This window comes from Linepithema humile, chromosome 7, assembly GCF_040581485.1.
Source record: "Linepithema humile isolate Giens D197 chromosome 7, Lhum_UNIL_v1.0, whole genome shotgun sequence".
In the NCBI taxonomy this organism is placed as follows: domain Eukaryota; kingdom Metazoa; phylum Arthropoda; class Insecta; order Hymenoptera; family Formicidae; genus Linepithema; species Linepithema humile.
The window spans coordinates 11,710,274-11,733,685 of record NC_090134.1 but is presented as its reverse complement, the minus strand read 5'-3'; the positions used below and the strand labels follow the sequence as shown (position 1 = coordinate 11,733,685).

At 33.0% G+C, this 23,412-nt stretch overlaps 1 protein-coding gene and 1 long non-coding RNA gene across 2 annotated transcripts in view; one reads left to right on the top strand and one right to left on the bottom strand.

Annotated features, from left to right (window-relative positions):
* The window catches only part of LOC137001113 (uncharacterized), a 55,563-nt gene extending 47,455 nt beyond the window's left edge, over positions 1 to 8,108 (top strand). Inside the window, exon 4 of the long non-coding RNA XR_010891240.1 lies at positions 8,094 to 8,108. This is a non-coding gene — a long non-coding RNA (uncharacterized lncRNA). The remainder of the gene's footprint in view (positions 1 to 8,093) is intronic.
* LOC105678607 (uncharacterized) lies at positions 4,995 to 7,228 on the bottom strand. The gene is made up of 3 exons (XM_012378133.2): positions 7,058 to 7,228; positions 6,842 to 6,925; positions 4,995 to 6,272 (listed from the first exon to the last, which is right to left on the bottom strand). The coding sequence occupies exons 1-3, from the start codon at positions 7,088 to 7,090 to the stop codon at positions 6,075 to 6,077; spliced, it is 315 nt and encodes a 104-aa protein (XP_012233556.1). The 5' UTR covers positions 7,091 to 7,228; the 3' UTR covers positions 4,995 to 6,074.
* Positions 8,109 to 23,412: the final 15,304 nt, after the last annotated feature.

Genomic DNA, 23,412 nt, shown 5'->3' with positions numbered 1-23,412 from the left:
TAAAGTATAATTTTATATTTCTGATTTTATTGCTACATCTTTTTCTTTATTCCCATTTTGTTGTTGCAAGTATTTAGTTTTTACGTTTGCGCTAAACAGGTATGTATGAATATAAAAATAATAAAAATTTTTAGTCATATGTTTCATAACACAATTTATTTTTGATATACAGTCGATTCCGGTCAATTGGAACACATGGGGCCGTATCATTTCATTTCAATTAAGTGGCTGCCTTAATTGTCCGAAGTTTGATTTGAAATAAAAAAAAATTATTTTAGTATTTTACAAAGCTATGACTTATTTATTTAAACAAATTAAATAACAAAAAAATGTAAAAAATAAATTTAACATAATATATTTTTCATGTTAATTTTTATGTGCTTCCATTTTCCTATATAGTTTCTATTACTATCACAAGAACGATTAACTTACCATCTCTATTCGACATAAGCAAACTGAAATAGCGTAGCATGTAAACATGCGATTAATATTATCCAACATTAAATGTTATAATTTTTCTAATAAACCTTCTAAACCCTGCATGAGACGTTTGCCAAATTTGACGGGTCCCAATTATACGGTGTGCTATTCCAAATAAGCAAAGAAAAGCCTAGTCATTTTATCAATTGGGATTTGTTTTTCAAGATATGTCCCAAATAAACAGCTGCCTCAATTAACCGGAATCGACTGTATATAAATAAATATGGATTTACATGATTTTTTAATTGGTTTTTCCTTCGCGAGATCGTTGCATTTGATCCAATGATTGTTAGATCGGAGACTGATCGTCGCATAATGTCCCATTTATGAAAAAATCCACATGTTAACATATTAGGTGTTCGAAAATTAACTACACTTAAATAAAAATTTGTCAGGGGCAAAAAGAGCCAAATACGTCAGATTTTAATGCGATAAGTCACATAATCACATTAAAAACATATACAAACGTGTCGACCTGACATCAGACCTTCTTCAGTGTAACAATGATATAAAAATCGCACGCAATTATTTAGAGGATAAACAAATTAAGGTATAAAATTATGTATTAACGCAGCGCATAAACTAGTACGGAGTCAGCAGATAAGAAATTTTATATTGTAATAAATTCATGTTCAAAGTAATAACCAAATCGTAAAGACGTTAAGATGGAAAAGTCAAAAGTAAAAGAAACATCTTAATCAAAAGTTAAAATGTTAATGAACATTAATATTTTGTTTATTAACATTTTAACTTTTGACCAAGATGTTTCTTTTACTTTTCTTATACTGATGTCAGGTCGAGACGTTTGTATGTTTTTAATATGACTTATCGCACAAAAATCCGGCTTTTCGTTCTTTTTGCTCCTGATAAATTTTTATTTGATTTTCTACCATTTGAGCTTTTATATATTTCTCATTATTTTAACTACACTTAATTGTATTCTCCTATTTCTAAACAATTTGTTTTTATTTTAGGCAAATTTTGTAATTTGATTGATCTGGTTTCATTTTTAACATTATAAATGTCAAATATAACTGCAGGACCTAGAAAGACATTATTATAAATTACCATTTTTAAAAAAATTTAATTATATAAAAATCTATCTAGGAACATTATTATTTCAAAAGTTGTTGCATTCAAAAATAATTAATAAAAGTAATTTTTAAAAGTAAAAAGCGTAAAGCAACAAAATCAAAAAGATACAAACCGTTAAAATATTTGATAAAATTAAGATTTCGAGCTGTTACATTGATGCGGGGTGATTTGGAGTAGATTTTCTCAGGAAAGGGATAAAGTAACAAATTTGAGAATAGAGCAACTAATTAGTAACATAATAGCGCTAACAAAATGTACATGTTTTTCATTTTTGATTTTCTTTCATGTGGTTATGCTAACTTAAAACTTAAGCTTTTATTTAACAAAACGGCTGGAGCAACAAAATTGAAAATGCAGCAAAAATTTAATAACAAAATAGCATTAAATTTTGGTATATATTTCATTCGATTATGCTAAAATGTGTTAATAGATGTATTGCAATATACATATAATTGTGATTATACATATAAAATAATCTGATTTATGTGTAAAAGATCTTACTTTAAAAAATTCTAGTTTTGACAGTCTTACAAGAAGATAAAAATAATATATTTTCAGGGAATTGCTACAGAGATAATAATTTATTATGTAATAATACGTAGAAAGATACAGTTTTTGTTGGTTCATAATTAATAATTGTAATATACATCGAAATTTTGAGCAATTCTACATAATAACATGATCAATAATAGATAAACTTCAATATTTTGATACAACAGTCGTACAATCCATTTCAATATATGATAAGTCTCGGTAATTATATCGAACAAAATTCACGTAAATTTGATAACAATAATTATAAATATATACTTATAAATATGGTAACAGTAAAAAAAAGAAATGTAATAATGTACATATTATTTACACCTCCGTTTAAATTTTTTATTTTAGGATATAAATATTGAAATAATGAATAAAAATTATTTTTATTCCTCAAACCTTTTACTATATTAAAATACAAATTGTACGACTACATGACGTGTGTATATATAAATATATTTGTGACTTTAATAAAGAAATTGGATAATGTATCATCAATTAATAGTTAATACATTGTATCCATACGTTGCAGCATGCAACGAATGTAATAATTGTATGCATCATTTATTAGTATATATGTACAAGATGTTTATTTAAGGACGAAATATATAAAATGATAAACACAGCAAATAATTCAAAACGTTAAAATAATGTACACCAATGATTATCAACCGATATACGTACTTCTGAAAACCTATAAATTTTATCTGTCATATTATAAACACTATTGTTATTATTCCAAATATTTTGATTTAAAAAAAAGTAGCTTCGGATAACCACAAGAAAGATATTATAAGCACATTTCAAAGCTTAATAAGAAACAATTACAATATATAACATCCTTTAATAAACTAGTATTTGTATAATCACATATTTTTTTTATTTATTTTGAATAAAAGCATCTACGCATCTCAGAATAATATTCTAATAATAAATACAGTATGTGTTCCAAAGATTTTAAATATGATATGTAGATTTTAAGAGGAAAACAAATCAGGAGCAATTTATTTATTCTGCTGAAATAAGTAGCGTATTACTAATTAATCAAATTTTTGGCACATTTTTAATGTGTTTCAGTCCATTTTTTTTTAACTTATCTCTTAGAATTATTCTATACCCTATTAACATATATATCAACAATACCAAAACTATTATTGTTAACAAAGTCATATGCATATAGAATGAAATTATCGAACATGCGTACTTGCAATATTACTAAAATGACTATACATCGTATATGTATATGTAATATATCGTAGTAAAGATTGCAATATGCATTAAACAAATTTAATGTATCGAAAATTAATGAACGCATATGATTTTGATCTGACAACGTTAAAAATATGTGTGAGATATATTTGAAATAAAAATTACGAGACGATGCGATGACTGATTTATATTAATAGAAGCATAATGGAAAAAATTATCTTCTCTCTTATTTTTGCGACACATAGAATTAAATACATTCTTTATTAATCGCAATATATCAAATCGCATCAATCAATCAGTTAATAAATAAGTGCGAGTCACTGAGTGTCACTATTTTCTTTATATGATAATATTGACTTAGAGGAGTGTTTCTCGAAAGAACGTCACTGATTATATAACAATGCAGATAAATCGATAGCATTTTTGAATTATCATTACAAATGTAATGGTAAATATATTTGTGATTATAAAACTTAGTTACTCTATCTATAAAAATTCAAGTTATGCTATGCATTATTTATTCTGTTTTTCAATCGATAAAATAATAGCACTAATTCGTATAAAGATCCGCATAGTAAAACTTACAAATAATAAATAATGTTGGATTTAACGTCAAATAAGTTGTAATGTACCACAATATTCATGTTCAATATAAGATAATTTATAATGCAAGAGTATAATTCTTCTATAAAAAGAGAAAAAAGATATCCTTCTAATTCTATCAAATCGTCATCGAACAGACCTCTTCAAAACACATTAAAAGATTGTTACAATTTACATAATGTATATATCGTTACGTTACATTAATTCGGTATATATCGAATTCAAAAGTACATATTCATAGTACATATTAAATACGCATCTATATGTGTTTTAAGGCAATAATGTTTCCTATTTCCTCTAGTTTTTCAACACTTTATACATTTATCATCTCTTTCATCTTCCTTCATTCCACACTTTAATTTTCTGCAAATTAAAAGATATTAAAAATACTGTTTTTTCGAGAAAAATATGAAACGAGTTAAATAAACAAATATTTCAGGATATTTGTATATTTAATATAAATGTATATAATGTATATTCAAAAATTTGCAAGAGTATTCTGGAAAGTTTCGTTTACGATTTTCAATATAAACACACACACACACACACACAATTATATGTATGCATGTATGTATGCTGCATTCGAGTTAGAAACTTTTAACTTTAAATCTCTGTAATAAGATTAATATATATTTATAAACTATATTATTAATATCTATTAGCTTGAAAACTATAATCTTTATAATCATATAGAATCATATATAAAAATGCATTACATAAACATAATAATAATAAGACAAACTTAAAATTTTTAATTTAATGTACAAAAATATTAATATTTATATTAATTTTAAAATTTCAGTGCAAAATATTTGCTACTACAAAGTTATAGTAAAATGCTAAAACATAAATATTGCTTTGTGCATATTACAAAATGGTATGTAAAGTAAAATTACACAATTATTTTTACTAAGAAACCTATTTTACAATAATCGCAATGAAAATTATACAAATAGAGACAGATAATATGGAGTTCTATTAAAATATTAACTGCTTAGCCACAGCGTATCAATGTATCATATATTTTTTAGACAATTTATATTACATTATGTGTAAGCTCTCTCTCGCTCTCTCTCTCTCTCTCTCTCTCTCTCTCTCTCTCTCTCTCTCTCTCTCTCTCTCTCTCTCTCTCTCTCTCTCTCTCTCTCTCTCTCTCTCATTGTCAGTATTTATGAATACAAAATACAGATATTATTAGTAGTTTAGAGAGTTGAAATAAAATGTTATGCTATTACTGTACTCATATTGTTTAAAGATTTGCCAGAGAAATTATTGTCCCAGAAAATGAAATTAAAAAATTATGGAAGCATAAATATCTAACTCTCCTAAAGCATTTAATAAACAAAAAAATATGGATATGCACAAAGATATCATGCTAAGCTTATATTTTCTAATTTTAGTGTTTCATAAAACTTCGATTGGTACACATCTGAAGTAAACTCTCAATAACCATTGTCCTTAAAATGGTGTAAAAATATACAAATAAGTATAATTAGAAAAATACATAAATTTTACTTTTTAGCCATTCAGCTAAAGCACTACAAAACGATTTTTAATCTTACTTAAAAGTTAATCATAATATCGTCTATGATCTGTTAATATGTTTAAAATACTGATTAAGAAGTAATAGGGGAGCTATAACATAGACAAGATGAGTTTAATATAAAAAAACATTCATTAAATTTAACAGTATCTCTTTTTCTTTCTCTTTCAGTGTCAACTATTAGCAACATACCATCATGTACATTGGCCCCATTGCTATTTAAGGCATAAGTCAAAGAAGTTATTTGTCAATGATATTTGGTTGATCCCAATCCATTTATAAAGTCCAATATTTAAATTTTTCAAGATTTAAGAACAATGCATAAGACAATTTTATGACAAATTAATTCAAATTTTACCAAAACTTTAAACAAAAAACATTCAAAACATTTAGCAAACGTGTGCAACATTTCTATTTCTTTGAATTATGGGCCGTATCATTTTTCATAATGTGTCAGTTTATATATGTGTTAACATATCAAGAGATATGTCTAAATTTCAACTCATAAAACTGTGTGCAATTTGTTTATTTCTTTTTAAATAATATTCATGGCAAATATCAGAAAATTTCTAAATTCATAATAAATTTTGTTTTAACTACATTTTTATTTCAATTGTGGTGATTTATGTCCTACAATCTTATTGCGCAATAAATTAAAATGTCCGTGCACCTGTGTAAGTTGAGCTCTAAGTGAATCAGAAAGCTGTTTCTGTAACTGTTGAACCTCCAAAATTTCTTGACGGAGATTTTGATAATCTTTCGTAACCTGATGGACAGAGTGTAATAGGCGAAGCACAGATATCTGTTGGAAGCATAAAATGAAAAGCAATTTGATGATTGAAGACCCGAAAATATCACAGACAATAAAGTGCATACAAAAAAACTTTCAAACATCAGGTTAGTAACATGTATATTTAACAACGGATGAAATGGAGCACCCTGGCTTCAAGCAGGAATTGTTCAATGAGCGCAATACAATATCATTTATTAAATATACTGTCACAGAGGACTATATAGGTACAATATAATACATTTGTTCTTTTCAGTTGTACTTTTGATATTTTCTTTATATTCCTTTTCCTTCCATTTTCTAGTTAAAATATATTACTATTCTATTTCTATTAAATTTTATTAAATAAATAGTCAGCGATATAAATCTAAAATTTTTTTTTTTTTTAGAGAAAATAACTAACAGAATTTTTGTATACTTACATTGATGCATTAATACAAAAGAAAAATGATAGCCTATATTAATCTGTGTTATATTATATACAATAAATTGATTTAAAAAAAGTATAACTAAAAAGAGCAGATTTGATATAGCATAATCTCGTACCCACAATTATCAAAAGCAAAAAGAAGAAAACTCACCTCGCTTTCTGGATCTTCAAAAGCTTTCTCGAAAGCATCTATCTGCCACGCGATCATATCTAGCTTTCCGTCGGCTTTTTGAACCTGTGACACAAGAAAACAAAACAAATTCGTCACCCGAGTTATTTGATATTCGCAAACAGATATCACTATCCACACATCGGCTGATCAACTCATAACATTTTACAGACATGTAATACTTCAAAATATACTCACGCTTTGCTCGAGATTTCCAATCGCTGACTCCATATTTTGTATTTTTCAAGATAATTAAGGTTGTTAAAAGATCGAATATAAATATAAACTACGGATGTAGGAAAAAACAGTTGTTAAGGTCGACAAAAGTGACGGCCTGAGTCCGAACTGATTTTGGTAACCTCATGCGGGAAAATTGAGAAACTCTGAATGACAAGGACAGACACTTTCGTAATCCTTGTCTCTCTTGCAATGCTTTGTTCGAGATACGAGTCCAAGCTGAAAATGCTTTTAAGGCCAATGTCCACGATGCTAGAAATCGGTCCGAGAAACATATAGACAATAAAATTACCTTTTTTCCATAAAAAATGCAAGTTTATTGGTTATACATTTCTCGGACTTACTCGGTTATACATTTCTCTCCAATTATAAATCTTTTGTCCAATAACTAATTGGAAATAATAACACCTAATTTTGTTACAAACATTCATCTGATAATTTAACGGAAAATGTAAGAAATGCCGATATTTTAATTTTTAATGTTGAGACATGGTACATGTTTTCTTACATTTATACTCTATTCTATTATTTTTAATTCTTCATCATTATCACTGTCAGACGATGAATCTATTAATTCTTGCATTATAAGTGCTACTGCTGTTAATATTGCTTTTTTACGGTTTTGTTCCATTTTTATTAGCAGACGCACGCTACCACGCTATGCTATTAAGCTGGTTCTACAATAAGTTGCAAATGCCCCGTCACCGGTCGCGAAGGATGGCAACTACTAATTGGAAAGCGCTATTTCTAGTTATTTTTAGTAAGACGGAGCATTCGCGACTGGCGACGGAGTATTTGCAACTTATTGTAGAACCGGCCTTACTGTTCACGGAGTTCGCAAACGCTAACGCTACCAACCACGGACTAAGGAATAGAGGGACGGAGCACAAGCTGTACCGGGAGAGCACGTTTGCGGCGGGGGGGGGCCGCCATATTCGTTTAGTAATCATCACACATAGAACTTACTATTTGCGTATGTGTGAGAAATGAAAGTCAGATCCTGCGCACAATAAACAAAATAGGAAATAGAAATAGGAATAATTATTAAATATTAGAAATAAGAAATTGGAATTATTTATTTTAAAAATAAAAAGAATAGAAAAAATTAATGCATGAATTAAGAAATAAGAATTGGAACTAATTAATATATTTTATTCTCTTGTTAGATGTAAAATAATTTCTCTTTTTAATATTAAATGATTATTGCTATTTCTAATATTTTGTCTACTGTATGCAGAGCCTCAGAGTAATAAAAGTTAAAGTATTTTATAAAATTTATAGTACAAAAATAATAAAACCGCCTAATCTCTTTACGCTTGTCACTCGTTATGTCTAGTGGCACCACTACACGAGTGTAACCATGTCACAGACACAGAATCTCTGTGTGAGAATCGCTACATCAATATGGCGGAAAGCAGTCCCCCCCGCACGCTTGAATTACCATCCCCTCTCGCCTAAACTAGGACTTTAGACTCAGTCCCTTAGAAGTTCTAACTCAGACACAATCTATGTGTGACGAAGAGAGCAAATATAAGTCCGTGCTTAAGACGATTTTGAATATAAGAACGGACTATGAATACCGCCCTTAGTATGAAATGAACAACACACAAAGTAACAATAAAAAGCAATCCAACCAGTCAGAAGAATTAAGGTGAGAACGACCAACAGCACAATCAATTTAATTAAATAAAGATTAATAACACATTGAAATCATAATTACAGTCAATTAAGAACATTAAACCAATAAATAAAAATCAACAGTTGCCATGTCTGACACACTGAAAAAAGCAAGAGATGGACAAAAAGTTCATAAAGATGGACAAAAAAGAACTACACCAAAAACAACCAGTTTAAATTTTAACTAAGAGACGCAACAAAAATTAGATTGTAAGTAAAAACAGTAATAGGGCCGAAGAAGACTCAAAAATTTATAAGTAGTCAGTTTATATGTAAGTTTTTATTAGTAAAAGAATGTAAATTTTATCCGTTATAGCGCTGAAGAAGGCCCAAAAAAAGGTGCCGAAACGTTCGACAATTATATTGTAAGTTATAGCTACGGTCGACCGATAGGAGGCGCAAATATGCACTAGGCGATACACAGGGTCGCAAGATATCGACTCTCGATAGATCGAGAGTTAACGGATCGATCTATGCGCGCGCCACCGGATCCGCCGAAGGATCGAGAACGATCCGGAATCTTCCCCAGGAGCAGGACTATCCGAAGAGAAATCCGGTAAAGCACTCTGTAAAGAACCGGCGATAGAGTCAGTCGCGTTTAGAGTCGTCGATAATTGTCGTGAGAATAGATCTAGTCGAGTCGAGCGATATGCAGTGTAAAATGTATTAAGGCAAAGTAATAAAGGCCATTCTTCTTTCTGGTAAAAGTGATTTATTCATACACCGCGTTTACATTATTATTGCTGTCGGTAGCCAATCGGAGCACGTGGTTTAAATTAATAAGGCTAACGGACATTTTGAACGAGAGAACTCAGTGCTCCGACCGTTACAAATTATTGCTAAAAAGACTAGCTGGATTCTTGTCCAGCCGGGTCGAGCCGCTTGTCGATTAAAACTAGTCGGAGAACTTTCAGTATTAAATTCAGAAGTGGGATTACGGGCTCAAAAAACCCGCGTCGTGTCGGATAAGTGAAGTCGGTAAAGAAAAGTTGTCGTGTCGTGTCGAAACGGAGAACGGGCTCCAAAAACCCGCGTCGTGTCGAGAAAGAAACATTGTCGTGTCGTGTCGAGAAGAAAAACGGGCTCAAGAACCCGCGTCGTGCCGAAAAAAACCAAAGACTTAGTCGAGTGAGAGTAAAAGAAGAGAATGCCGAGGACAAGATCGCAAATGGAGCAAGCCGATTTGGAGAAGGCCTCATTGGAGCAACTCCAAAATTATGCGAAGCATAACCAGCTTCCGCTGTCGGAGGACCGCGAGGTCCTCATAAAAACAATTTTGGCCCATTGGGAGAAGGCTAAGAGCACGGATGCACCGGCGGAGCCACACGGTGCGTTCGGAGAAGGACCGGTGCCGTCGGCCGCCACGCGGTCAACAGTTGCGGAGCCGTTGACCGCTGGGGTGTTCCGACAAGTTTTCGCTGAGATGACGTCGATGCTGCAGCTCCAGCAACAGCAATTTATGGTACAAATTGTTCAACAATTGCAGGCAGCGAGGCCCGCTGCGCCTGCGAGCCGAGCCGAGGAGCCAGTGGCTCCGATAAACAATAATGAAAATTTAAATAGGACGAACTCCGCGGGGTCGTCCTTAAATACAGCTCAACCGATGCAATTGGTGAGCATCGGGAGCGGGCTGCCAGCAGGAAACGCAATTTCCTGGCTAGCCTCGCAAATTCCCGAGTTCGGCGGGTCCGAAGACGATTGTGTGTCGGTGTGGGTGCGACGAGTGGATAGAGTAGCACAAATACACAGTGCAACGGACGGGGTGACCTTACTTGCCGCGTCGAGCAAATTAGTCAAGTTCGCGCGCCAGTGGTACGACATACAGTCGGGACCGGAAATCGAGTCGTGGCAGGGCCTGCGCCTTGAGCTATTAAAGATTTTCGATAGAAAAGTGCCGTTTTATAAAGCTATGCAACGAGTCGAAGCGCGGAAGTGGAACGCGCAAAAAGAAACTTTCGATCAATATTCGATCGCTAAACTCGCGCTTATTAATAAAATGGACTTGCCGGTAAAAGACGCGATCCATCTAATAATCGGTGGAATCACGCAAAACTCAATGAGGGCTATCGCGCTTTCAGTGCCGAATGAAACCTTGGACAGTTTTCTGGAGCGAATGAGAATAATAACCGAGGGCAGTGTCGAGAATGAAAAAAAGACAGTGCCGAGTGCGTCTGTGAAAAACAAAGACGGTGTGTGCCGGAATTGTGGGAGAAAGGGCCACTCACATATGGTGTGCAGAAGCGACGTCGTTTGCTTCTACTGCAAAGTGAAGGGCCACCGCCAGTTCGATTGTCCCGCGCTGAAGGGTCGAGCAGGCGGGAAGTCGTCGTTGCCGAACCAGCCGTCGGCGGCGCGGACAGTAGCAGCTGTTACAGAGGCAGCCCCATCTGAAGTCGATGCTGAATCCGTCGTCGCTGCGGTCATGGAAGTAGAGGGCGCCAGTAGGAGTCTCAGCAAGCCGTTTGCGGTTGTTACAAGTATCTGTAATTTTAATTGCAATTTACGAGCTTTAGTTGATTCAGGGAGTCCTGTTTCATTTATTCGAGAAGAAGTATACCGAGATCTTGTCAAGCCGAGACCGCATAGGTTATTACCGACCATGAAACGGTTTTATAACTTTAGTGGCGTACCATTAAAAATAATCGGAGTCGTGCCGGTCGAATTAACAATTAAGCAATTAAATGATTTAGCACTAGCGGTAGAATTATATATAATTAGAGAATCAGTTGAATGCGATTTAATTTTAGGAAGAGATTTTATTAGCTTACACAAAATTTCTGTATCATATGATCTTGTCGAGTCGGAGGACAGTCAAATTAACTATAGAGTTAACTTGTTGCAACAGTTGCCGCTTTACGCTGTCGAGAACACGCCGGAAAATCTGGAACAAATAATTGAAAATAATGAGATTGATTTTGACGCCGATGTTAAAAGAAAGTTGAAAAAAACGATTTTGAATATAGAGAGCGAAAATGTCACTCCGATTAACGACGACTACAAGGTGCAAGTGCACCTGAGAGATGCGTCAATATATGCATACTCACCGAGACGATTCGCGTATGCGGAACGCATCAAGATCCGAGAGATCACGGACGACCTGATGCGCCGAGGAATTATACAGCCGAGTATCTCGCCATACTGCGCACGCGTGATACCTGTAAGGAAGAAAGACGGACAAATTAGATTGTGTGTGGACCTCAGACCGCTTAATAGTCGAATTATAAAACAAAAATATCCGTTTCCGGTTATTGAGGATTGTCTTTCACGATTGACAAATAAAGCCGTTTTCACGTTGTTAGATCTTAAAGACGGGTTTCACCAGATTCGAGTTCACGAAAATTCAACACAGTATTTTTCTTTTGCGACGCCCGACGGGCAGTATGAGTACACCCGCTTACCCTTTGGCTACTCGGAAGCGCCGGCCGAGTTTCAGAAGCGAGTGATCCAAATCTTGAATCCGCTGATACGTGCCGGGAAAGTGCTGGTGTACATAGACGACATACTGGTCCCGACGGCAACTGTAGAGGAAAATTTAACGGTATTAAAAGAAGTATTGAGCATTTTTAAGTCGTATAATTTTGAGTTAAATTATAAAAAATGTCAATTTCTTAAAAAACAAATAGAATTTCTCGGATACATAATATCTAGTAATGGTATTACACTGAGTCCGAGACACGTAGAGTCGGTTCGTGACTATAAAAAACCAATTAACGCACATGGGGTGCAACGGTTTTTAGGATTAGCCAGCTATTTTCGAAAAAGTATTAAAGACTTCGCGATTAAGGCTAGGCCGATACAAGATCTTTTGAAAAAAGACACTGAGTTTAGATTTGATGACAAATGTATTGAGGCGTTCGAATTATTAAAGAAAGAACTCACCTCAGCTCCGGTGTTAGCGTTGTTTGATCCGGCCGCAGAAACTGAGCTGCATACTGATGCGAGCAGCTTAGGCCTCGGTGCAATCCTTCTGCAGCGGCAGAAGCACGGATCCTGGTGCCCGGTGGCTTACTTTAGCAAGACCACCAATGAGGCAGAGCAACGCTATCACAGTTTTGAATTAGAAATGTTAGCCATTGTACGCGCAGTCGAGAGATTTCATTTATACTTATACGGTTTGCAATTCACAATAGTAACTGATTGCAGCGCGTTAGTATATGCCGTAAACAAAGCTAATCTTAACCCGCGTATTGCGAGATGGACACTCACCCTTCAGAATTATTATTTTCGGATGGTCCATCGGCCGGGAAAGAAGATGGCACACGTAGATGCCCTGAGTCGTTGCGTCGGCTATGTAAACGAGCACCCCATCGAACGCGAGCTGGAATTGAGGCAGCTCACTGATCCTAGAATTAAGGAAATTAGCGATAATTTAGCAGTTAGTGACAGTAATAAATTTATATTGTTCAACGGACTAGTATATAAGAAAACAGAAAATAATAATTGTAGATTCGTCGTACCTGCTTCAATGGAGACGAGTCTGATTAGGGCCCATCATGATGATATGGCTCATTGCGGCCTGACTAAAACATACGAGGGAGTTAGTCGAAACTATTGGTTTCCGTCGATGCGTAAAAAGATTAATGAGCACATTGCAAATTGTGTTACCTGTCTGATGGCGAACGATGCCGTCAATCGTTTTGAAGGGGAGACATCTCTCTACCCCTCGTCGTCGATCCCGCTGGAAGTACTCCACGTGGATCATTTCGGGCCGCTGGAAGAAACGAAAGATCATTTTAAACACATCTTCGTCGTAGTGGATGCGTTCACGCGCTTCACGTGGTTGTGCCCGACGAAATCAACCACGACGCGTGAAGTAACTGATCATTTAAAAAATATCTTTTGTACATTTGGTAATCCGTCACAAGTAATTTCGGACCGCGGAACGGCGTTCACGTCGAAGGAATTCACGGAATTTACGGAAAAATTCAGAATTAAACACCGCAAAGTTGCCGTGGCTGCGCCTTGGGCGAACGGGAGGGTAGAACGAGTGAATCGCTTCCTAAAGTCCTCGTTGACTAAATTAATCGATTCCGCGTCGCAGTGGAAAGACGCATTAAGTAAATTACAATATATTATAAATAATACTTACCATTCGATGACGAAGTCCAGCCCGTCGAAGCTATTGCTCGGGTACGAGCAACGCAGCCACGCAGACTTTCCGTTCGCGCGTCTCACACGGGTCCTAGCCGACGTTGATACGGACCTGGAACGTGAGCGAACCGCCGCACGCGCTACGGCGCACGAGGCGTCAGAATTGATTCGCGCCTATAACAAAAAATACCGCGATGTCAGATTTAAGAAACCTTCAACTTATGAAGAAGGCGATTTAATATTAATTAGGAATACAAGGGCTAAACCCGGGGAAAACGCTAAATTAAAACCTAAATTTATCGGCCCGTATATAGTGGGCAAAAGTCTGGGCAATAACAGATATGTAATAAAAGATATACCTGGTTTTAATGTAAAGATGAAACCGCTGAACACGATTATGTCAAGCGAGCGGATGAAACCCTGGGCCAAACAGGTGCCCGACGCAGGAGGTCCTAAACAAAAAACGGACAGCCAGCACTAAATAAGTTGCGTTAGAATAAGTTGCGTTAGAATAAGTGCGTTAGAATAAGTTGCGTTAAAATAAATTGCGTTAAATCAAGTTGCGTTAGAGTAAGATACGTTAGAATAAGTTGCGTTTAGTAACTAACAATTTTACTGTGATGTTAGTGAAAGAAACAATAAAAGTAAAATACAGGAATAGTTACCGGTACTGCATGATGTCACATGCACGTCACACACACGAGCTTCATCCAGAGTCTGCGTACTACAAATGGGACGTAGTACATTTGCAGAATGGCCGAGCTGTAAGTTATAGCTACGGTCGACCGATAGGAGGCGCAAATATGCACTAGGCGATACACAGGGTCGCAAGATATCGACTCTCGATAGATCGAGAGTTAACGGATCGATCTATGCGCGCGCCACCGGATCCGCCGAAGGATCGAGAACGATCCGGAATCTTCCCCAGGAGCAGGACTATCCGAAGAGAAATCCGGTAAAGCACTCTGTAAAGAACCGGCGATAGAGTCAGTCGCGTTTAGAGTCGTCGATAATTGTCGTGAGAATAGATCTAGTCGAGTCGAGCGATATGCAGTGTAAAATGTATTAAGGCAAAGTAATAAAGGCCATTCTTCTTTCTGGTAAAAGTGATTTATTCATACACCGCGTTTACATTATTATTGCTGTCGGTAGCCAATCGGAGCACGTGGTTTAAATTAATAAGGCTAACGGACATTTTGAACGAGAGAACTCAGTGCTCCGACCGTTACAAATTATTGCTAAAAAGACTAGCTGGATTCTTGTCCAGCCGGGTCGAGCCGCTTGTCGATTAAAACTAGTCGGAGAACTTTCAATATGTAAGATATACGACAATCATATGTAAGATATATTAATAAATAGCACCTAGAACAAGCTAAGGCTCAATAAATAAGCGTGTATTATCATTTAAAGTATTAAAAGAAAATTTTGGGTTCGTCCCATATTTACTATGGGTGTTTACGATAATTCAAGTTCGAGTTAGTTTCACTAGGACCGAAAAATGAGATAGACATAACCATCTAGAACCTTTATGATTTATGACAACTCGACGCTGTCTTGTATTGCTTGAGTTAAATTAATTGAATTTGTTGAGTTTATAGAGCAAATTTTATTGTAATAAAAAAATGTCAACTGCAAATCAGTCTATGAAAGAAACAAATAATGTTGGTATGTATGTTGGTATACCTCTTTAATAGATATAATTATATATACAGGGTGTCTGGCAATAATCGCCCCACCGGTCATATACAGGTAGAGGAGGTCAAATCGAGTAGAAAAGTCCTTTACCATTTTTTGATTTTTGTAATAAGTACTAAGTAATTAACGAAAAAAGATTGGTGAATCCGTGCAAGTAAAGCGCGCGCAGCGAGAAGGACATCCCACTGCTATGCGATCATTAGGCGCGCGATGAAGCGTTGGGAGGAGCGCTCTACAAATGACAATGGCAACATACGAGTGGCGCGTAATGCTAGATCCTTGTGTCCTAGTAATCGCGTAGTAGTGGGACGTCCTTCTCACCGCGCGCGCTTTACTCGCGCGGATTCGCCGATCTTTTTTCGTTAATTACTCAGTACTTATTATGAAAATTAAAAAATGGTAAAGGACTTTTCTACTCGATTTGACCTCCTCTACCTGTATATGACCGGTGGGGCGATTATTGCCAGACACCCTGTATATGTATATAATTATATTTATTAAACTCAACAAATTCAATGAATTTAACTCAAGCAATACAAGACAGCGTCGAGTTGTCATGAATCATAAAGGTTCTAGATGGTTATGTATATCTCATTTTTCGGTCCTAGTGAAACTAACTCGAACTTGAATTATCGTAAACACCCTATAAGACAAAGAATGTTGCAAGGTGCAAGCAACAATCTCATTAAAGAAATGGAAGAGTCTGATCCAGATAAATTTGTTGAATATCTGAGAATGGATACACCAGTATTTAATGAATTATTAAATATAGTTAAATCAAAAATCGAAAATCCAATTAATAATCGTCAACAATTGCACAATCGAATCATCGAAGCAGTTGCAAGCATATCTCCTCAAATGGTACGCAAAGTCAGAAATAATTTATTACGACGAGCAAAATTGTGCATAAAGATAAATGGTGCACAATTTGAGCACTTATTGTAACAAAATAATACAAATAAAAAAGAATTTATCATTATTAAAGTTTACAATTATTTTATGATAGAATTAGTATTGCTACTATTATTTTATCAAAATTATAAATAACAAACTTTATTATCATAATTTTTATTAATATTTAATTTCAATGATAAGAAAATGGAGATATCGAGTCAACGCAAGTTGACTTTTTTTTTAAATTCTTTGTATTTATCAATTATAATCGGTTTTGAGTCAGTCTTCTGATCATCTTCAGTGACAATATTATTATAAAATGAGGTCAATTATTAGATTGTGTTGTTCGTTGTTAGTTGGATTAACATCAAGTGCTATTTGACAGCGCACAAAATGAGCGTCTTTACATATTCAATATTATTTAATTATTTTTAACTGTTATTAAAATAAAATATTGTAAAACTATTTCAATTATTTAATAATTTTATTGTATAAATATCTGTAAGATAAAAAGAAATGTCAAAAAAATGTAATTTTTGAATGCTTGCGTTTTGTGTATCATAATATTTTTTTCTTTATAATAATAATTAATATTTTCAACAAAATCTTAATTGCGTAAACAATATTTATGTTAATATGTATTAGCAAATTTATTTCCCAAATATTAATACTGACAACAGGGGAGCGATAGTCAATTTCGCTTTTATCACTGTACGTTGTACACACGTGAGCGCGCGAATTTCAGGCTATCTTATTCGCTAACTTTAAATGCTTCTAATTCAAAAACCATTACATCCTAAGTATTTTGGTATTAAAATTTTTTGCTCAGAATTATCTCAGGAATATACTCCTAAGCGTTGTTACGGTCTTTACGGGACACCCTGTATATATATATACCGGGTGTTTTAGACCACCCGTCTCACCCTTTTAAAACGTAGGGATGTGCTTGTACAAAAAAATGGCTCAGACGAAATTTGCATGATTTCGAGAGATCTATCTGAGGGTGACCTTGACTTTGACCTTGCAGTTGATTTTTAAAGTCATTTAAAGGTCAGAGTAATTTTTTAAAATGGAAACCCCTATTTTTTATTCCAAAATCTAATAGTTGGTGTCAAGAGCTTTTCAAAACACTATAATGAAGTTATTTTTTATTAAGTACTTTTTGAGTTATGAGGCTTGTAAATTACAGTATTTTGACATAAAATACAAAATATCTTGTAAAACATTCAATTTTTGGGAATCTTACCTTAATACTTTTATGCATAAAATAATGAGACGAATCAATTGGTATAAAGAAAACACATTGGTTTTAAAAAAAAGTATGCAGTTGCATGTTGCAAACTACATATTTTTTTTTGAAAGCAACTATGTGTTTTCTTTATACCAATTGATTCGTCTCATTATTTTATGCATAAAAGTATTAAGGTAAGATTCCCAAAAATTGAATGTTTTACAAGATATTTTGTATTTTATGTCAAAATACTGTAATTTACAAGCCTCATAACTCGAAAAGTTAATGAAAAAATAACTTCATTATAGTGTTTTGAAAAACTCTTGACACCAGCTATTAGATTTTGGAATAAAAAATAGAGGTTTCCATTTAAAAAAATTACTCTGACCTTCAAATGACCTTGATATCAACTGCGAGGTCAAAGTCAAGGTCACCCTCAGATAGATCCCTCGAAATAATGCAAATTTCGTCTGAGCCATTTTTTTGTACAAGCACATCCCTACGTTTTAAAAGGGTGGGACAGGTGGTCTGAAACACCCGGTATATATATATATATATGCATTCATTGTATTATTTTTTATTATATATATATATATATATATATATATATATATATATATATATATTATGTTTTGTTATATATATTATATTAGTTTAATGAGCACTACAAAAAAATGTTAAAGTTTTTAATATTCCATATTTATTTTCTTTTTTATTTTAATGAAATTAGTTCTTTATAATAGAAATATAGTAGCAGATTTGCTTGTATAAAATATATATATTAATAAAATTATTTTTGTTTTTATTTCTTAATTTTGTAAATATATGTATATTCTAGAGTAAACACATAATCTGGAGTAAGTGTGACACATGATTTCTTATTCCATCTCTTTCTTTTCCTTCATTTACTACTATTGCTGTCTCACTTTTTTGTTTCATATTTTTGCCACTTAGGAGATGGAGGCGCTACAGATCTTCATTACACGACGAAGCATTGTAAAGATAGGAAAAATGGGGTTTACTAGCAGTCCATACTTATATAGTCAAAGGTTTACATAAATTTACCTGTTTAAATTTTCAGGTTAAAACACTGCACTGAACTGTTGCACTACCTCAAGACCTAGGGCAAACAGTGCAGAGAACTACTGAACTGAAGATCGCTGTACTTCGAAAAAGAACAGCCACATCTGACGTCAGTTCCGTTAAAACGAACGCCTCAGTGTACACTTTCTGAACTAGTGCAACTAGTTCAGCTAAAAAGAACAAACCTCGTGTCTCTTTTACCAGAGAGAAGACTGAGAGTGGACATGCCCGCATTTTTCGTGTTTCTGTGGGCTAGCGCCTCTATGTGCACAAAACGTGCACATTGAACTACGTAGCCAATGTCCACGAATCCCGTAGGTAATGTCCACGATCTTTCGGATCTCTTCCGTGCTATGTCCACGACTTTTTGGTTCCGATATGTGCTATATCTACAAAGTGTCGGTAATGCATACTTGTAAAACATGATTATGTATATCAATCAGATTTGAAATATAAATACACACGTATTGTAAATACATGTATTGTAGCATTTATTTTTGCATTTACAGTTTATTTAGCAAAAGATCAGTTATTTTCAATAACCTGTGTAATTTGAAAATGTACATTTAAATTATTTTAATAAATTATTTCTATAATTTCGTGTGTGTGTGTGTGTGTGTGTGTGTGTGTGTGTGTGTGCGTGCGTGCGTGCGTGTGTGTAAATAAAGTATTGCATTTTTGTTAATATTTAAAAAGATGAAAAACTCTTATAGATATTTCATACAGTAATAATCAATAACTTATTTTGAATATTAAAAGCCAGGGTTGGGCGTTTACACGTAAACTATAATAGATGTAAAAATACTCGCATATTAAACACGAATGCGAGCTAAACAGTAAAAACAATCTTTTCATTTATAATTTGAGAGAACTATAGTCATGAACTGCCGCAAGCAAGTGTGCACCGCACAAAGTTTCATTTAACAATTAAGTTTTAAAATCTAATTCTATATTCTTAACACTACACATACACAAAATTTTGTGTACATGTTCTGGAAGACTTTAATTTTTTCTAAAACAAATATTGTATATCAATTGAAAAAAACCGTGTCATAAAACTTGAAACTATATTGGTCGGATTAAATACTTGTTTATTTTTTTAAATATGACTACCCTAAAAATTGCCCTTTTTAAAAATTGTGTATTTACCAATCCTTTATAAATCAGATATTGTCAAAAATTATTTTAAAAATATCTTATTTATAAAAGATTGATAAATAAAAATATGCAACAAAAATGAATGATATAATGAGACAACAAAGGACTTTTTGAAATTTTTTAATTTGGAAATTCATAATTTACAGTTCAATATAACAGAATCGTAAAAAAAATTTGAAACATTGTGGTTTATAATTACAGAAAAGCAGGTCATAACAATTCTTTACACGATTCACGTCACAAAATTATTTGCTCACGCTACGAACTGACTAAAACAAATGCAGTCTACTAACTTCGATGGGTATTTGTTTCTGATTGTTGCTTAAGATAGTCAGTATAACATAGAAAAGCATTCAGTAAGCATCGATTTCCATTTATAACTTCTCGTTTCAATAATTTATTATCATGGGCAGAAAAAGTAAAGAAACAAATCTTGAAGTTAGGAAATTAATTATTTTTTATTGAAAAAATAGTAAATCTTTAAGAAAAATTAGAAGTATTGTTTGTAAAAGTTATTTGGCGATACGTTATTAAACGATACGAAGAAGAAGGACAAATAGAAAATAAAACAGGCCGTGGTAGAAAGAAATTATTAAATTCCTCAGAAAAGCGTTTGTAGTTAGGAAAGTTAAAGAAAATCCGAAGATAAGTGCTCCCCGAATAAACTCATTTCTTCAAAATTTCTCTGAAAAAAAAGTTTCCCACGAAACAGTTCGAAGAGTACTACGGAAAAAATTCGCAAACATTCTATTACAAGCAAAACTGAGTTGCAAAATAGATTACAAAAGGAATGGCAAAAAATAGACAGCGATTATTTGAAAAAAATAGGATCGATGCCAAAAAGACTTGCCGAAGTTATAAAAGAAAAAGAGTATCCCACTAAGTATAAATTTTATTAAAATAATAATTTCTACAAAATGAGCAAATAATTTTGTGACGTGAAACGTGTAAAGAATTGTTATAACCTGTTTTTCTGTAATTATAAACCACAATGTTCCAAATTTTTTTTACAATTCTGTTATATTGAACTGTAAATTATGTATTTCCAAATTAAAAAATTTCAAAAAATCCTTTGTTGTCTCATTATTTCATTCATCTTTGTTGCATTCTCGACTGAGCGAATAATTTTGTGACTCACAGTATATATATATATATATCATCGACAATCCTGAGAGAGATTATAGTTTTATAAAACAATCTCCTAGTACAGTTCTCGAAATTTGTTGAACATTTCTGCCAATTATCTTCAGTGGAGTGGACCTACTGGAAAAACCACTTTTAAAAAAACGCGTCAGCATTAGTACCTCATGGGTGACGTGGAAATCTATTGAAATATTTCCACTTAATAAATTTAATAATAAATTTATTTTTAATAAATTTTAATAAATTTTTAAAAATTTTAATAAATAGGGAGAAGAATCCACTCATAATTAAATAGTGCCGCTCCTAACGCTCGGAGGCATTGACCCTCGCGACTGCAGCGAGCGCGGTATGGAGACAAAAAAAAGGTATACCGCGGAAATCGGCTGAAATTCCGATCAACAAATTCAGAGCACAGTCCTAGCAAAACAAGTAAACAGCGAGTGTCTCGGTAAAAATTTAGATAAATACGCTACGCTCATAGTCAGTGTGCAACGGAAAGTCTGTGTGTTACCGTGCAGCTTCGTTTCACATTTCTCATTTTGCAATATTACCGTTTTATAAAATATTGTTTTTATATTTTCTTTTATTTCTGTTTAATTGTTATTTAATTTATACAGTTTTTTAGTTTTATATTTAAAAAGTTTATGATATTTAACATTTATTAAATAAAGTATAATAATATAATATAAGTATAATATAATAAAGTATATAATAATCAGTGGACAATGGAAACAATTTATGATAAATGTGCTTATAAAAACTGTCGTAACGGACGATATACTACAGGTTCACATTTATTTAGATTTCCATCAAAGCAAGATACAAGACAAAAATTATGGATACGCAACAGTGGTAAGTTTTGTTTATAAGTTATTTTTTAAAAGCATACTTTTGCATATTTTTGAAATCGTGTTTATAAAAATAAGAAATGTTTCTTTAAATGATATAAATATATCCAATGATAATGTGTTGATGTATACACATTTAACAGCAAAATTAAAGCATCACCCGTTCTGCCCTCCAAATTTCAAAAGAATTTATAACTTCGTCAAAAGTAGGCATAATAAAATGTTCTGAGAAGCATTTTACAACTTGAAAGCTTTACTTTTGAGATCGGTATTTTAGTAAATGACTTACTGATTTTTTACAAAGCTACATCAAATATAAATAGAAATGCGTCAAATTTTAAAATTTTTTACTTTGAGAAGTTCCAATGCATGATTTATAAATCGCATACAAATGCGGTTTACCTTATTTGAAAGCGTAAATCTTTACCTTTAATTTATTTGTTTGAACGTTGTGCAATTTTTTTCAACAAATTATTCAATGTTAAAGTAAAAAAACTATTTTTGCTTCAATATTAACACTTTCAAAAGCTATAAACCGCATTTGTGTGTGATTTTTAATTCATGTCATGGAACTTTGCAAAGTTTATACAAAAATTTTGAAATTTAACGCATTTTGCATTGTTTATTTGTATCCGTATAGTTTCGTAAAAAATCAGTAACTTGTTTACTAAAGTACCAATCTGAAAAGTAAAGATTTTAAATGTAAAATTTGAATATGGAATATTTCATTATGATCATTTTTGACAAAGTTACACTTTTTCGAAATTTGCCTATTTTTAGAGAGCAGAATGAGTGATACTTTAATTTTGCTGTCGAATGTATAAGTAAAAGTAGCAATCTTAAATTTGTTTATAAAATAATTTAAAAATGATACTCTTAATTCGAGTTTTGATATCTTGTAGAGCAAAGTTATTTGATATTTGATTTTTAATAGGCTAAAGAACGTATTACGAATTTATGGATAAAATAAATTAAGACTTTTGTTATTCTGATATTTTCCTTGTAATTATATATTGCGCAATAGAGAGATGATCTCGGCATCTTTCACGCATTAATATGTATTTTACTAGTGCTTGCTGAATATGTAAGGATTTCATAAAAAATTAAACTTTTTGATATAAGAAGTTTATAAAAAAAACATTAAAGAATAGTTAAATAAAGTACAATACCGGGTGTTTCAGACCACCCGTCCCACCCTTTTAAAACGTAGGGATGTGCTTGTACAAAAAAATGGCTCAGACGAAATTTGTATGATTTCGAGGGATCTATCTGAGGGTGACCTTGACTTTGACCTCGCAGTTGATTTTCAAGGTCATTTGAAGGTCAGAGTAATTTTTTAAAATGGAAACCCCTATTTTTGATTCCAAAATCTAATAGCTGGTGTCAAGAGCTTTTCAAAACACTATAATGAAGTTATTTTTCATTAAGTACTTTTTGAGTTATGAAGCTTGTAAATTACAGTATTTTGACATAAAATACAAAATATCTTGTAAAAC

Coding starts and splice junctions, on each gene's coding strand:
- LOC105678607 (XM_012378133.2), bottom strand. CDS start 7,090: ATGGAGTCAGCGATTGGAAATCTCGAGCAAAGC. Junction 6,926..7,057: donor TTGGAAATCTCGAGCAAAGC/GTGAGTATATTT, acceptor CTTGTGTCACAG/GTTCAAAAAGCCGACGGAAA. Junction 6,273..6,841: donor TTGAAGATCCAGAAAGCGAG/GTGAGTTTTCTT, acceptor TGCTTCCAACAG/ATATCTGTGCTTCGCCTATT.